Raw genomic sequence first — 14,173 nt, 5'->3', positions numbered from 1 at the left:
GTTGTTGGGAATTTAGATCTGGAGTGCTTCATTAGGTAGTTTTTGTTAGTAATGTGTACCATATGCTGTGCCCCCACCTCCACCCCCTATTTTGTTCTCAGTTCTGCTTAATAGCTTTTTGACTTTAAGCAAGTTCTATAACATGTAAGCCTTAACTGTCTCTTCTGCCTGTGAGGCCAGTGTTTACCACATGGAGTTGATAAGAGGATGAAATATCTCACAGTTAAAAACATTTTTTGTGCACAAGACCTGTTTTAAGTGCTTTGCATTTACTTACTCATTTACTCATCCCAGTAATCCTCTGAAGTGGGTATGTTTGTATTTCCCATTTTTCCATTGGGTAAACCGATGCATGGAGTAGTTAGGAAACTTGCCTTTTACCATACAGCTACTAAGAAGGAAAGTTGGAATTAGACTCAATCACTTTGGTTCCAGAACCTGTGTAACTACAGCCTGTCAATGTAGTGAAATGAGATAATGTATCCAAGTCATTTGCTGCAATACTGAACTCATTATAAATGCTCAATAAATACTAAGACCAGTTAGGATGGAAGCAGGTAACTTTGATATATTTCTCAGAAAATGGAAGACTTGCTCCAAGAAGGAGGGTTCTCTGGAAAATAAGTTTTATGAAAATAACTGTTTCAAATGTATTAATAGACTTTTTCATCTAAAACTTATGACGTACTACCTCATTATAATAGCTCCATATCTGCATGTCTTTGGAGAAAATTAATTTGAAGGTTCATTTATACTTTATCTCCCCCCTTACTTCCATGATGTTTTCTCTGAAACATTGCAATGATCTTTCTATTATATGACTGTATTAGAGATACTTAAATCGTTTTTTCACAAGAAGTAACACACGAACAAATCCAAGACAATTACATATGCAATTAAAAATGAACTATAGTCACTGTATTCAAATAAGAAATAAAATGAAAAGAAATGCAGACTGTCTCATTGCTCGTGTGTGGGGGTCTTCATTTGTTAGTTTCTATTATGTGAATAACTTGGAGTGGCTACCTGCCTTTTAAAAGTTAATTGAGGTTTTGAAAATTTTTTCAGTGAAAGATATTAAAACAACAGCAACACTGAGCCACCAGGTAAGTAAAAGTTCTCAGCAAATGTTGCTCATAGATGTCATACCCTAGTGTTCAGTTAGCATTTTGCACAGAGGCAGAGTGGGGCAGAAAGGGGAGCGTGGCATGGAAGTTAGAAAAGCGAGATTTAAGGCCTACAACTTAATAGCCAGTCAATAATCACTTGACATCTGAATTCAGAGGGATTAACAGTATTGCCATCTCAGGATTATTCTGAGAATGAAAGAAGATAATGGTCTGTCCCTGTTTTTAGTACTTACCACACTGAATTACACATATTTGTGTATGGGATTCTTTCCTTTGTCCCCTCTAGATTGTGAAAATATACAGAGAACCAGTCTCATTCTCCTTACTGCACTTGAATAGGAGTTGACATTTTTTGAGAAGGACCAAAGAATAGGCTTCACAGGCCATATGGTCTCTGTTACAACTTCTCATCTCTGAGGTTGCACAAAAGCAGTGGTAAACACGGCTGTGTTCCGAACACTTTATTTACCAAAACTATGTCTGGCACTTAATAGAAACACGATAGATATTTGCTGAATTGACTTGTGAATTGGATGTCTGTGAAAATGTTCTTTAGCTTGAAAAATACCCAACAGATGACAAGGTTCTCCATTTTCTAAGAGGCACCAAAAAGTTGAGAAGACCTAAAGGTAATAAATTCCAGAATCTGGGTCTCATCCTAACATTTTAGAGGAAAAAACCATAGGTAATTTTTAACTAAGGATAGCATAGAACACAAGATTTGGAGTCAAGTCTCTAGTTTCTACTTGCTGACTAACTTTGGGCAAGTTTCTTAACTTCTCTGAGCTTAAGAATCTCTGTAAAATAGAAATAACAATGCCTACTTCACAGGGCTGCTGTGAGGATAAAATGAGATGGTGTATCTGCAGTATTATGTTAAAAATTCAAAACTGCTACAAAAATGTAAGGAACATAGAACATTCACTGTGTTGAGTATTATATTAGATGCTATAAGTATTCAGAAATTCTTTACTATGGCTCCTGTATAGATATGTAAATTAAGTATGAAATTAAATATGCTGTGAAATCCTGCACTAGTAAATAAAATTATATAGTACGTGTAACTGTAGGTATTTGAATAATTTTAAATTTCACTGTTCTTAGCAAACTCCAAAATTGAATTATATCAGTTCTATGGTAGTGGTGATATTTAAGTATATAAACAGTTGAAACTTCTCAGGTTCTGAACATTTTATACTACTGTGGAACTATAAACAAATGCTGCAGATCATGAATTAATGGAGTTTTCTTGTGAACAATTTCTGAGAACTTCTAAAATGCATATGAATTGATTTCTAAATATTTTGCAGTATTCTTTCTAATACGGTGGTACATCTAAATATTCATTCGCACTGTGACCAAGATATGAAGTTTTTTTTCACCTATTTTACAAATATTTGTTCAGTGTTTGCTGTATACTGGGCATTATCCTACAGTGTTTCCCCCTAAATAAGCCTTTTTTTAGGATGACATCCCCTGAACATAAGCCCTAATGCATCTTCTGGAGCAAAACTTAAAATAAGATCCAGTCTTATTTTCGGGAAACCCGGTAGGTGTTAAAGGTACAGAGATGAATATAACAAAGCCCCCACCCTCAGGGAGCTCAGCCTCATTTTAGGGGACAGGTCTATTAAGAGATAATTACAGACTGTGGTGAAGTGCGATAAGAGAAATAGAGTTAAGCTGTTTCAAAAGCTCCTACAGTGATTTAAACAGGAAAGTGGCTTACAAGGCTGAGAAACTGGCTACAGTTCTCCCTCATTTCCCCAATCCTTACGGTCACAAGATGACTGCTGAACTTCCAGGCATTGTGTCTGTGTTAGGGGCAGGCAGGAAGAAAGGAAAAGAGCTAAGGACTCTCCTCCTGGGTTGTATTGGAAAAGGAAAGCCCTCTCCGGAAGATGGCCATGTGTAGCTTTAAGGGAATCTGGGGATTCAATTTCTGATTTTCCACCTGAGTAGTAGAGGAAAGTAGAGACGAGTGCACTGGATATTGGGTGAGCCAGGCTAGTGTCTCCCTTAAAGTATGACCAACAACATACCAGGAGCACACAGGAGAAGGGGACGCCATCTGCCTGGGAGATTCCAGAAGATTGTCACAGAGAACATAACCATCGAAGAAGAGTTCATTGGGTGCTTACAGGAAGAGGACAAAGAATTTCTTTGTTGCTTTACATCTTAAGAGTCTTTAAGAGACATTTATACCAGATAAAAGGAAGTACACTCATTCAGGCAGTCATTTGTGTTTGATTCTAACCTGCTTTCTTTCCAAAAGTGAATTGACTATTTCAAACCATGATTGCAGAATTTTTATTTCCAAGGTGATGGTGCTATTCTAGCTCTTAAAACAGTGTCTAGCACCAGATGTAGAAACATCCACCAAGACGTTTTCTGCATCAGTGTGTGTGTGTGTGTGTACATCCAAATACTAATTTAATTGAATGTATAAATTTGCATTGAAAACAAAGCTGCTTGGTATAAATCAGCATCTTCACCACAAAAGCCTTTTGTCAAGATAATGTCAGATAACCTCAGTACAAGTGGCAGTGGAGAGGGCTGTTCAGGAGGAAAGAGGCAGGCTAGACAGACAGAATTTGGAGATAATACTGTCATTAGAGTTAAGGCTATAATGAGTTAGGAATAAGACGGTCATCACTGTTCAGATACCATAAATACTGATTGAACTTGGCATTTAGGTGACATTAGTGACTTATTCCAAAGTATTTTCAGGACAGTATAGGTTAGGCTGCAAATTGTCTTCCATGTCCATTTTTCACTCTTCCTTTTAGGAAGAGAACCCCATGTTGTAGTTTGGCACACAGCAGCCTTGCTGGTCCTTGGAGTGGGTATGGCTGTGTGTCTAAATTTGGGCTGATGGGATATGCACAAATGACATGTGCCACTTCCAGCTCATCCCCCCTAAAATGTGAGGCCACTTGCTGTGGACTTTTTCCCACCTCCAGCAGACTGGAAGCAGATGTGATGAGCTAGCTTCAGCCAGATGGATGAGAGCAGTAGCATAGCAGATCCTTAAAGAGCCTTACAGGACAGAGCCACCCACCCACCCTAACACACAGCACTAGACCACTTTATGAGAGAAATCATAGAATTCTGTAAAGTTGCAGGATACAAAGTCCATATACAGAAATCAGTTGTTTTTTGACACTATTAACAAACTACCAGAAAGAGAAACTTGAAAAATAATCCCATTTACACTTGCATCAAAAAAAATAAAATACCTAGGAATAAATTGAACTAAGGAGACGAGACCTGTACTCTGGAAAATATAAGCTATTGATGAAAGATATTGAAGACACAAGTAAATGGAAAGATATTCCATGCTTGTGGATTGGAAGAATATTGTTTAAAATGTTGTATTGCCCAAAGCAAAGTTCAGTGCAATCCCTATCAAATTCCATTGGCTTTTTTCACAGAAATGAACAGTCCCAAAATTGGCATCAAATCACAAAAGACCTCAATTAGCCAAAGCAATGTTGAGAAACAACAAAGCTGGAGACATCACACTTCTTGATTTCAAACTATGTTACAAAGCTATAGGAATCAAAACAGTATGGTATTGACATGAAAAACCGGACACACAGAGCAATGGAACAGAATAGAGAGCCCAGAAATAAACCCGTACATATATAATCAATTAATTTAGGACAAAGCAATCAAGAATATACAGTGGAGAAAGGACAGTCTCTTCAAAAAAGACTAAAACCAGACCACTATCTTAACACTATACACAAAAATCAACTTAAAATGGCTGAAAGACTTGAACCTAAGACCTGAAACGATAAAAATCCTAGAGGAAAACAGCAGGTAAGCTCTTTGACATTGGTCAAGAGCTATGAAAAGCAACAATAACAAATGATTAAATATGGTTTCCTCATCCCTATGACGCCATAACTGCATCAAGTACCAAAAAATCATTTTCACTTAATGTTCTTCTCCACATTGACAAAACTGTTTAGTCTTTTTTTAGAAGAACTGGTTTGACTTTGTTAAAATTTATTTTTAAATATTTTTGATGCTATTATAAATGGAATTGTTTTTCTTAGTTTTGTTTTTGAAATTTGATTACACCTCTTATTATGAAACGTTCCTCTGTTTATTGTAATAGTTCTTTGTCCTAAAGTTTTCTTTTGTCTGATGTATAGTCACTGTAGTTTTCTTATTATTTAAAAAAAACAAACATATATATACACACACATATTTAGACCAAAAGAGTAGACAAACACTGAAGTGTCAATAGCTGCATCTGGCTTATAGAATTAGGAGTTTTGTGTTTTTTCTCTGTACTGAGTTCTGTGACGAGTTTGATTTATAATTAGAGAAAAGATCATATACATTTTAAAAATACTTTATAAGCTAGATTTTTGGGGTTGCAGATAGTAGAAATTCATTCTAACAAGTAGAAAGAATTTTGAAGATACTGGATCAGTCATAGAAACAACAGGAAAGCTGGAGGACCAGGCTCAGAGGAGGCCACAGCTGTGGCAGGCGTAGGACTTGACAGCAGAAACTTCCCAACTGTCTCGTCTGGGTGGTGCCACAGAAATAAGTAAATGATCTCTAGCTTCCTGTGCCCTCCTCTCATCGCTCCAATCAAAATCCAGAAGTGAGCATTCTGCTTGAATTGAATAAATCTTTGGCACTTGGCAAAGAAAGTACGTGACACCTTGACTTACAGCCCCAGGACTCCACAATGGGGACAAATGAGTCCCCAAAATGAAATTAGGATGCTGTTATCAAAAGAAGGGAAATAAACTCTTAACAGCTAAAAAAAAAAATGCAACAGATTTTTACTATAATATTTAACTTTGTGTTAATGCATAATTGTAGTTTACAATGCTAGTCATAAAAGCTGTTATCGAAATGATAATTTATTTGAATACATCAATCCCAATTATTGTCGCTTAACCTATATTGGAGGATTTACCACGTTGAAGTTCTCACAGATTTCTGTCCCATTTAACTTAGTTCTATGTATTCCATAAAGCAGTTAAATTAAATTAGAAAATGAGGAAAACAGTTATAGTCATACTGAAGAGGACTTTGTGATCATTTAACCCTTCCTAGAATCTGTCATCTTTTCCTTACTGGTTTACCTAATCAGCTTACTCATCAAGAGTCAGCTCAAGCATTCCCTCATCTAGAAAGACTTTTTCTTACACCTCCTACCACATCCCATGCTGCTGTACAGGCCTCTCATCATTGTGCATGACTGTTCTTGTTCCCATCCACTGATTCATATGAGTTGATTTGTCTGCCTCCCACACCAGTCAGACTGGCAGACTAGCTTGCTTTTGTTGATTTTCCAGCCCCTTACACAATGTCTACACATCACACATTCAGTAAATACTTGAGTGATTGGATGGATTTGCCAGAGAAAAGGGGGTAAGGCATGCCATACGCAACCTGGCATGGCACACGGTATGTTCAGGAATGATGAGAAATTCCATAGGATTAGAGCATAGAAAGATAAATGGGAAGACAGACTGGTGAGTTTGGCTCAAGTTGGTCTCTGAAGGACCACCTGTGCCAAGTTTAGACCATTCTATAGGCCTTAGGAACAGAAGAATGACAGATTCAGCAAGGGGAGGAGACGTCCCTCGAGGCTATTTGGGGACTAAATGTTGGTTGGGCTGGAGCTGGCAAAGAGAACCCTCAGCTGGGGGTACATTGCTGTCCCTGAGTTCAGACCTGCTTTGGGAATGAAGTCACCTCCATGCAGTAGGCGCTTTTCTAGGTCCTGGGGAAACAGGTCAACAATACAGACGAGATTCCTACTCCCCTGGGGCTTTTATTCTAGTAAGAGAAGACAGGCAAAAACAGTAGGTGGATACACACATGTCCACATTCTCAAACCTGAAACACCATGTTGCAAGTAAAAGTTTCCAGAACAGCGCTCCAGGTGAGACTGGAGAGGATTTCCCCAGAGTATCGCCCACGTCCCAGTCGTTTACTGCTAAGTGTTTGTAAGTATAATGACCTGTATTCTTTAGGAATCGGTGTAAAAGTTTTGTAAGCTCTGAATGTTACAAATCTGTGTGTAATACTTATGCACTCTCTAAAATGGGTTGAAAAGAAGAAAAATTAATAGTTTTGTCACCGTACTACTTTAGCAAAAGCGATTTTCCTATTTTATACCATATAGTGGGATATTTCTAAAAGCTTAATTGGGTATATTTATGATAGTACAAGTATGCCGTTGCCTGTGTTTATTGGCAGTTGTGTGTGTAGTTTACAGTTGCTAGTGCCTGAAAAATAATCTGGCATTTTCATAATTCATAACCTTGCCAACTATTTGGGGTTTTGTTCTTCAATACAATAAACTGTTTAAGGAATTTTTAATTCTTGTAAACTTGAGCCGATGCCGAGTCATCTGGTCTTTGGTTCTCTCCTCTCAGTTGTGGACTCGTTTCATGATAAAGGCCTTTCCGCTCCTTTCCAGGGTGCTGACAAGACTGTGAAAGGTCCCGATGGACTGACTGCCTTTGAAGCCACTGACAACCAGGCAATCAAAGCTCTTCTTCAGTGATGGACGGACGGGCTGTCAGCTCCGGAAGAATGACTCTCCTGTGGCCTCACACTGCTGCCTGTCTGTCTGTCACTCTCTATCTGCCAGCTTCTTCAGCTAAATACTTTAAGAGGGGTGAGGGGAGAGAGAAATTCATAACAAATCAAACTACCAGGAAAAAAAAACACCAGTGTTTTGGAGGAGAGGGAAAAACACCATGATCAGGTTTTACTAGGATTCCTGATCAAGTCAGTCTCTGTTCCATTTCCAATAATATACACAGTTTATACCCAAGAGAGAGCAAGGACAAAACATAACGGTACCATTTGACCTTTTCAGCTCCCTAGCTCATTATTGATAGATTGTGTCGAGGGTCTGATTCTACAAAGGCCAACTCTACATACTTGGCAGCCCTACCTGTGCTAGCAGTAGTGGCTGCTGTGATGTAACTTAGGGTGCTGAGATAAGCAATTAGCTAAAGCCTTCTGCCTTAAGACGCACTCTACGGGGATCTGGTGGAGGTAAGAGCCCCGCCTGTGGCTGGTGACCAAACCTTCCCTCGGTGACTTCCAGCTTCAGGCGAAAGAAAGCTCAGTTAAGGCGGGGGGAGGGGGGACACACTCCTAAATTGCTGGGTGACTGAACTTTGGATTTCTTCTCCCCTTTCACATGCATTTCATGCATCTTTAGGTAAGACTGACTAGTTTTATTTATAAAATCTTAAATTTTGAAAGTCTAAAGGAGAAATCATTCCAGTATGCATATTTTTCTTTCTCCTCTAGATTCACACATTTATATAACATAGAAACACTTTCCAATTCCTGCTGGTAGTAAAAGGGGATTTAAAAATAGAATCATAGCCATAAGCCTGTTAGTATCATATAAAGAGAGGGCAGTTGTCTTAGTACCTCTGGATTTTCTTCATTTGCTATTTGAATGGATTGGCCTCGGTTATGTTTGGAGAACCAAGGAACATTGTTTGGAATGCCTCTCTCAGATCCATCTTGGATGCTGATTACTTACTGCACCAAAGCGATCGCTGGGGTGAGATTTGCTACTTGGACAAATTTAACCCATCCCTTCAAGAATATGCTTGTTACCAGGTTTCCCTGAGTTGATCAACTTCTGCTGAACATAAGCCAACCCGCTTGCATAGTATATTTTTGTTTCTTTTCTAACTCAGGCATTGATAAAGTGTGACACCTTCAAAACAAATTCTGTGTCCTTAAAATACAGTGCCCTAAAATGGTGTTCTTATGACCTGCAGAAAATATTTAAACACATTTTCAGATGCATATGTCATGAGCAGTATGACTAATTAAAACATGGACCCTCAAATTTTGCTATCTTGCATTTAAAAAGACTTAAGATTCTTTTGACTTGCCATCCATATAAGCTTACTAAAAATATTAAGCTTTTTTTCTTAGCCACGTCATGCAATAATTGAATGTACCTCAAATTTTTAAAAAGGGGGGAGGGTGGGTTTAGGGTCTTGTATTCAGATTATGGATGATAACGAATTAATGATGTTTTTTTAAGGCAATGTAGCATTCGACAGCAGAGTTAAACTAGTATCAAGAACTGTCCGCGTGGCTAATAACAAATCTTAACTGATCAGTTGCTGGTTGGTTGGTTGGTTGGTGTGTGTGTGTGTGTGTGTGTGTGTGTGTGTGTGTGTCCCCGTGAACCCTTTTTTTATCCTGTGGTTTTTTCAATTATAACTAACCCTATAATTTTTCTGCACCCAAGAAAACAAAATGGTGGTTTAAATACTTCGATATATTTGGCTAATTCTGCTGCCTTGGTGCAGCCTGTAGAGTTGGATGAAAAGTCAGTAATCAGTACTTTATTACATCGCTGAATTAAAACTCAGAACTATCCTCACTGAAGATGGAGGGCACTCTAGCTGTCTTTTAACTATCAACATAGTGATGACAAGGTGTTTTGATATTTTTGTTTCCACTTCTCGGCACAATGCCATCTGAAAGGCTTGGATTTTTACCTTTACATTCTAAGTGTTTTGTTGTACTTGGCTGTTGCAGAGAATGTGCTGTCCTGTCATTCCTAAACCTGGTCTGCTTTCTCCAGTCACCTGGCACAGAAACCAGGTGATGTGTTTTGTACAGTAGTTAATCCTGATGTTTCTTGTCATGCAGCAGAGGCTCCTTCGCCTTTCTTCTTTCTCAGCCATTTTGTAAACCCCATAATTATGAAGAGGTTGCTTGAGAAAACATGTAAACATAGAATAGACTGACCAAGATGGTTTACAATTTCTTCTTTTTTTAACTAGTTTATTTATAATGTATTTCTGAACCACTTGGTAGAAAAATTCACAACACTTAAATGTTCATATTTTAAGTAAAGGAAGCTAAAATCATGTCTGCTTTTTGGTACTACATGCCTTAGTGAAAGGTTAAGTATTGTTCTCCACTGAAGTAATATTTAACATCTCAGCAGAAACCCTGCATGTTCTGTAGTTTCGTATTCAGTCATTTCGTATGCACTAGAGCAAGTCAAAACAGGTGGTTTGCCTGTTTGCATTAGTAGACTAACCACTTCCCCCTTGCAGTGTCAGACTGTTAACTATAGACTCGTAGTTCAGGTATAGCACCTGAGTATACCCAGGTAGTTCTACGGTAGCTCACCTTCTAAACCCAGTGGGGCACGAAGGAGAGGTAGGTAGGCAGGTGCAGTGTGTGGAAGCTGCAAGCCAGCGGGCCCTTTATTCATTGATTTCTTTCTTCCAGATAATGGATTTTAAATCTGTATGTACTTATTTGATTTTTCCCCCTAAAACTTCAACCAAGCTGCTGTTTTCTTCCATGCAATATTGTATGCTTGATTGTAGAAGAAGCTGGTGAGAGTGCCCTCCTACATAAGCAATTGCAGTGTTTTGCATGCAAAACTTAAAAAATTTAAATTGTCCTGATTCTATTTTGTAAATGGAGAAACAATCATATCTTTCTAAGCAGTAATGGAGGAAGACTAGTGCTTTGTGCATTTTGATATATTTGAGTTCATTTTTTTCCACAATGTAATACTTTTGACACAATTGGGTTTCTCATATTATCCTAGTTCATGTACATCAGAATGCTAAATAATACTGTGTTTAAGTTTTGTGTTGCAAGAATAAATGGAATAAACTTGAATTGTGCTACATCTAACGTGTTAGCAGCATTTTTCTCCCTTGGTTACTATCACCTTCCTTTTCAAATCTTCCTACAACTGGACCAGTACTTCGATTGACTCAAACTTTTCATTAATCTATGTTTTCTCCCTGTGTCCCACTTCTGGGAAAACATAAGTGGAAAGAAAATAAGCTATAGAAATGACTGAATTGAAATAAACTACTACTGATTGGGGTGCATTCCTTTTGTGACAGTCTCCTGCTCCAAATTGTTTTGCTGTAAATGTGCTAGGAGCAAGGTATAGCCAGCACTTCCTGGATAATCAGGACCTAAATAGGTAGGTGTTTAAGAAAATAAGGTCGTGCTTAGAGTTTCGGCCTTCTCATGCTCATTTAAGTTGCCGCTGGTTCCTTGGAGGGTCACTTTTATCCAAACTTACTTGACCATGAGCGCTTTTTTAGGGTGTACTCTTCAGGACAAATGTTCCAATTTAACATGAAATCACTTTGAACCTCAAAGCTGAACAAAATTGTAAAATTAGTTTGACTCTGTTGTCATCTTTTTACACTCTATGACTATTGTATAGTTCACTTTTGAAATGCTCCATTCATAATATAAAAAGTATATACAGATGCTAAAATACACCAAAAGCTATTTTTTGGAACATTCATGTTGCCGACCGAAGTATAAATGTGGGGTAGCATGTGTGGCTGTAGATGGGGTTACAAGCAATGAAGTTCTCATTTTAAGAATTAGGGTCTATAGAAGTATTTAAATCTGGCTACATATGTTTCAAAGGGGACAGAGCCCCTTATACAATAATTGAAGAGCAGACCAGTGGGTCCGTGAAGGGCACACATACAGAGGAAAGAGATCTCCGGGTGAATTACTGTGAAATTCTTTTGTGATTAGAGAGCAGCTATCACAGGGTGTTCACACAGCACACTATATAAGAATGTGACGAGATTTGCCTCTTTCTGCAAGACCAGTGATTCTCAAAAGGGGATCCCTGGACTAGCAATATCACCAAAATCTGGAAAACTTGATAGAAATGCCCAACCCGGTGGGCACTAACTAGGCTAATCAGGGTGATCGCTGCATAAATTACATAAATGTCTGATCCCATGCTGTATGCCTGAAACTAATAGAAAATAATACTGTCAGCTGTAACTGAAAAAGAAAAATGTTCAGCTTGGGCCGACCGAATCAAACTTGGGCTGGGCCCGACAACCTGGCTGTAACGAGCCTTGCAGGTGATTATTCTGAGGCATGCTCAAGCTTGAGGACCGGTGGACAAGACCATAAAGAGAGGAGGAAACAGTCTAAGAACCGGTAAGTAGGATGCCATCGAGGCTGGCTTCCTGGAGAGAGATGGAAGTAAATGGAAGCCTTTAACACCAGAGACATGTAAAGCTGGTCAAGTCCTGAAGCTCGGGACACCCAAGAAAATCTTAAGATGATCTTCAAAGTTATGTTCGGGGCAAAAGAAAAAAGTCACAAAGTTATGTTCGAGGCCATAAGATGGCACAGTGGCTCCAAAGACCTAACACTAGTGAGAACGACCATTCTTTCTCCTCGTTCATTATTCTTAAGGTTTCCCCCGAAGGATGTCCTCTCCATTGCTGTGGACAGTGTAACCATAGTCCCAGAAACCCCGGGGTACAGTCCCCACAGCTGAACTGCTGAGACTTAAGCCCTGCCAAGTCCTTTCCTTGAATTCCAAAGGGTATTTTTCTTCAAGGCTTTTCATTGAAATATAATTACTGATGGAGAATAAAATTTATCAGCAACTTCACTTGCACCTGATACATGGTAGATATTCACTGTATTTGTTCTGAACTAATGTCAAACCATGATACAGTCAAATGAGAGAGAAGCTTTGTTTCAGTAAATCCTCACTAAAGGATACTGGTGGTTAGAACCATGGGCCTGCCTACACGTAAACATTATTATATCCAAATTGCCTCATGAGTACTATGAACGTTGCAAACCCAAATCAATGAAGTAAAGACAAATAGCACAGAGTCCCAAGGATTCATTGAAGAAATGCTGACCATGGGGTAAAGTGCAGGTCACTGAGTCATTGTGGCATCGGCTGAAGCACAGCTGCAAGCAGGGCAGCAAAACAGGACTGTCTGACCACCCTGGCAATGTGCGTGCGTTCTGCAGCTGCAGCAGCAAGAATACTCTCATTTACATGGTTTGAATGGAATGATGGGTCACACGTCAGGCAATACTCAGCCACAGCTCCTTAGCACGCAAAGGAAAAGAATGCACAGACAATTCCCGACCAGGGGATGCCGTTTTGAGGATATTACTAGATAACTAAAATCACTTTTTAAGGAAGCTATCTTTTTCTAAGCTTTTACTAACAAATCTGAAAATCTATTATACCATGTTTCCCTGAAAATAAGACCTAGCCAGACAATCAGCTCTAATGCGTCTTTTGGAGCAAAAATTAATATAAGACCAGGTCTTATATAGCATTATGTAATGCTATATAAGCATTATATAGCATTAATTCATATATTAATATAGCATAATATATAGCTTATATAGCATTATATAAGACATGGTCTTATATAAAAATAAGACCATGTCTTATATTAATTTGTGCTCCAAAAGACGCATTAGAGCTGATGGTCCTGCTAGGTCTTATTTTCGGGAAAACATGGTATATTTGGAGGTTTCTTCCTGACAATAATGTTCCATATGTTTCTGCACATCCCCTGTGGCAGGCTACCAAGGCTAGCTATGTTGCCGCTGCTTGGGATTTGCTAGTCAGATTGAAAGTACTCAGATCTAAGCTAATGTATGTTAGTTTTACAACAAAATTTTCTAATTAACATGGATTGTATGACAGGAGCTAGGCATTGTGCTGAGAACATTTTTACCATATTGCTTTATTCAATTTTCACAATAACCATGTTAAAAAGAGAGACAGACTAAGAGAGGTTAAATAACTTGCTCACAGCCAGTAAACAGTTCGTGAACAGCAAAACTTAGTTTTATCTCATGTTAGAGCCCAGTCTCCTTCAAATTGAGTGAAAATAAAAGCTGTTCTTACCCAGATGTTCAAAACCAATACTCATACTGTGTTTCCCCAAAAATAAGTCTTAGCCAGACAATCAGCTCTAATGCGTCTTTTGGAGCAAAAATTAATATAAGATGTGGTATTATATATTACATTAATTATATTATGCCTGGTCTTATAGTAAAATAAGACTGGGTCTGTATTAATTTTTGCTCCAAAAGATACATTAGAGCTGATTGTCCGGCTAGGTCTTATTTTCGGGGAAACACTGTACCTTCTCCCTTGTAGAACACAGATTTGATCTACGGGGAGGCTCTGTGGCCCCAGGGCTGTTTTTTTAACAGAGCTCCCAGAA

At 38.5% G+C, this 14,173-nt stretch overlaps 1 protein-coding gene across 1 annotated transcript in view; it reads left to right on the top strand.

Annotated features, from left to right (window-relative positions):
• The window catches only part of MTPN (myotrophin), a 52,784-nt gene extending 41,969 nt beyond the window's left edge, over positions 1–10,815 (top strand). Inside the window, exon 4 of the mRNA XM_081038476.1 lies at positions 7,591–10,815. Within this exon, the coding sequence (XP_080894602.1) occupies positions 7,591–7,677 (87 nt within the window). The 3' untranslated portion in view covers positions 7,678–10,815. The remainder of the gene's footprint in view (positions 1–7,590) is intronic.
• Positions 10,816–14,173: the final 3,358 nt, after the last annotated feature.

The sequence above is a fragment of the Rhinolophus hipposideros genome (genome assembly GCF_964194185.1).
Source record: "Rhinolophus hipposideros genome assembly, chromosome: 25".
Taxonomy (NCBI): domain Eukaryota; kingdom Metazoa; phylum Chordata; class Mammalia; order Chiroptera; family Rhinolophidae; genus Rhinolophus; species Rhinolophus hipposideros.
Note: the sequence above shows the minus strand (reverse complement) of the source record. Positions and strands in the feature narration are given on the sequence as shown.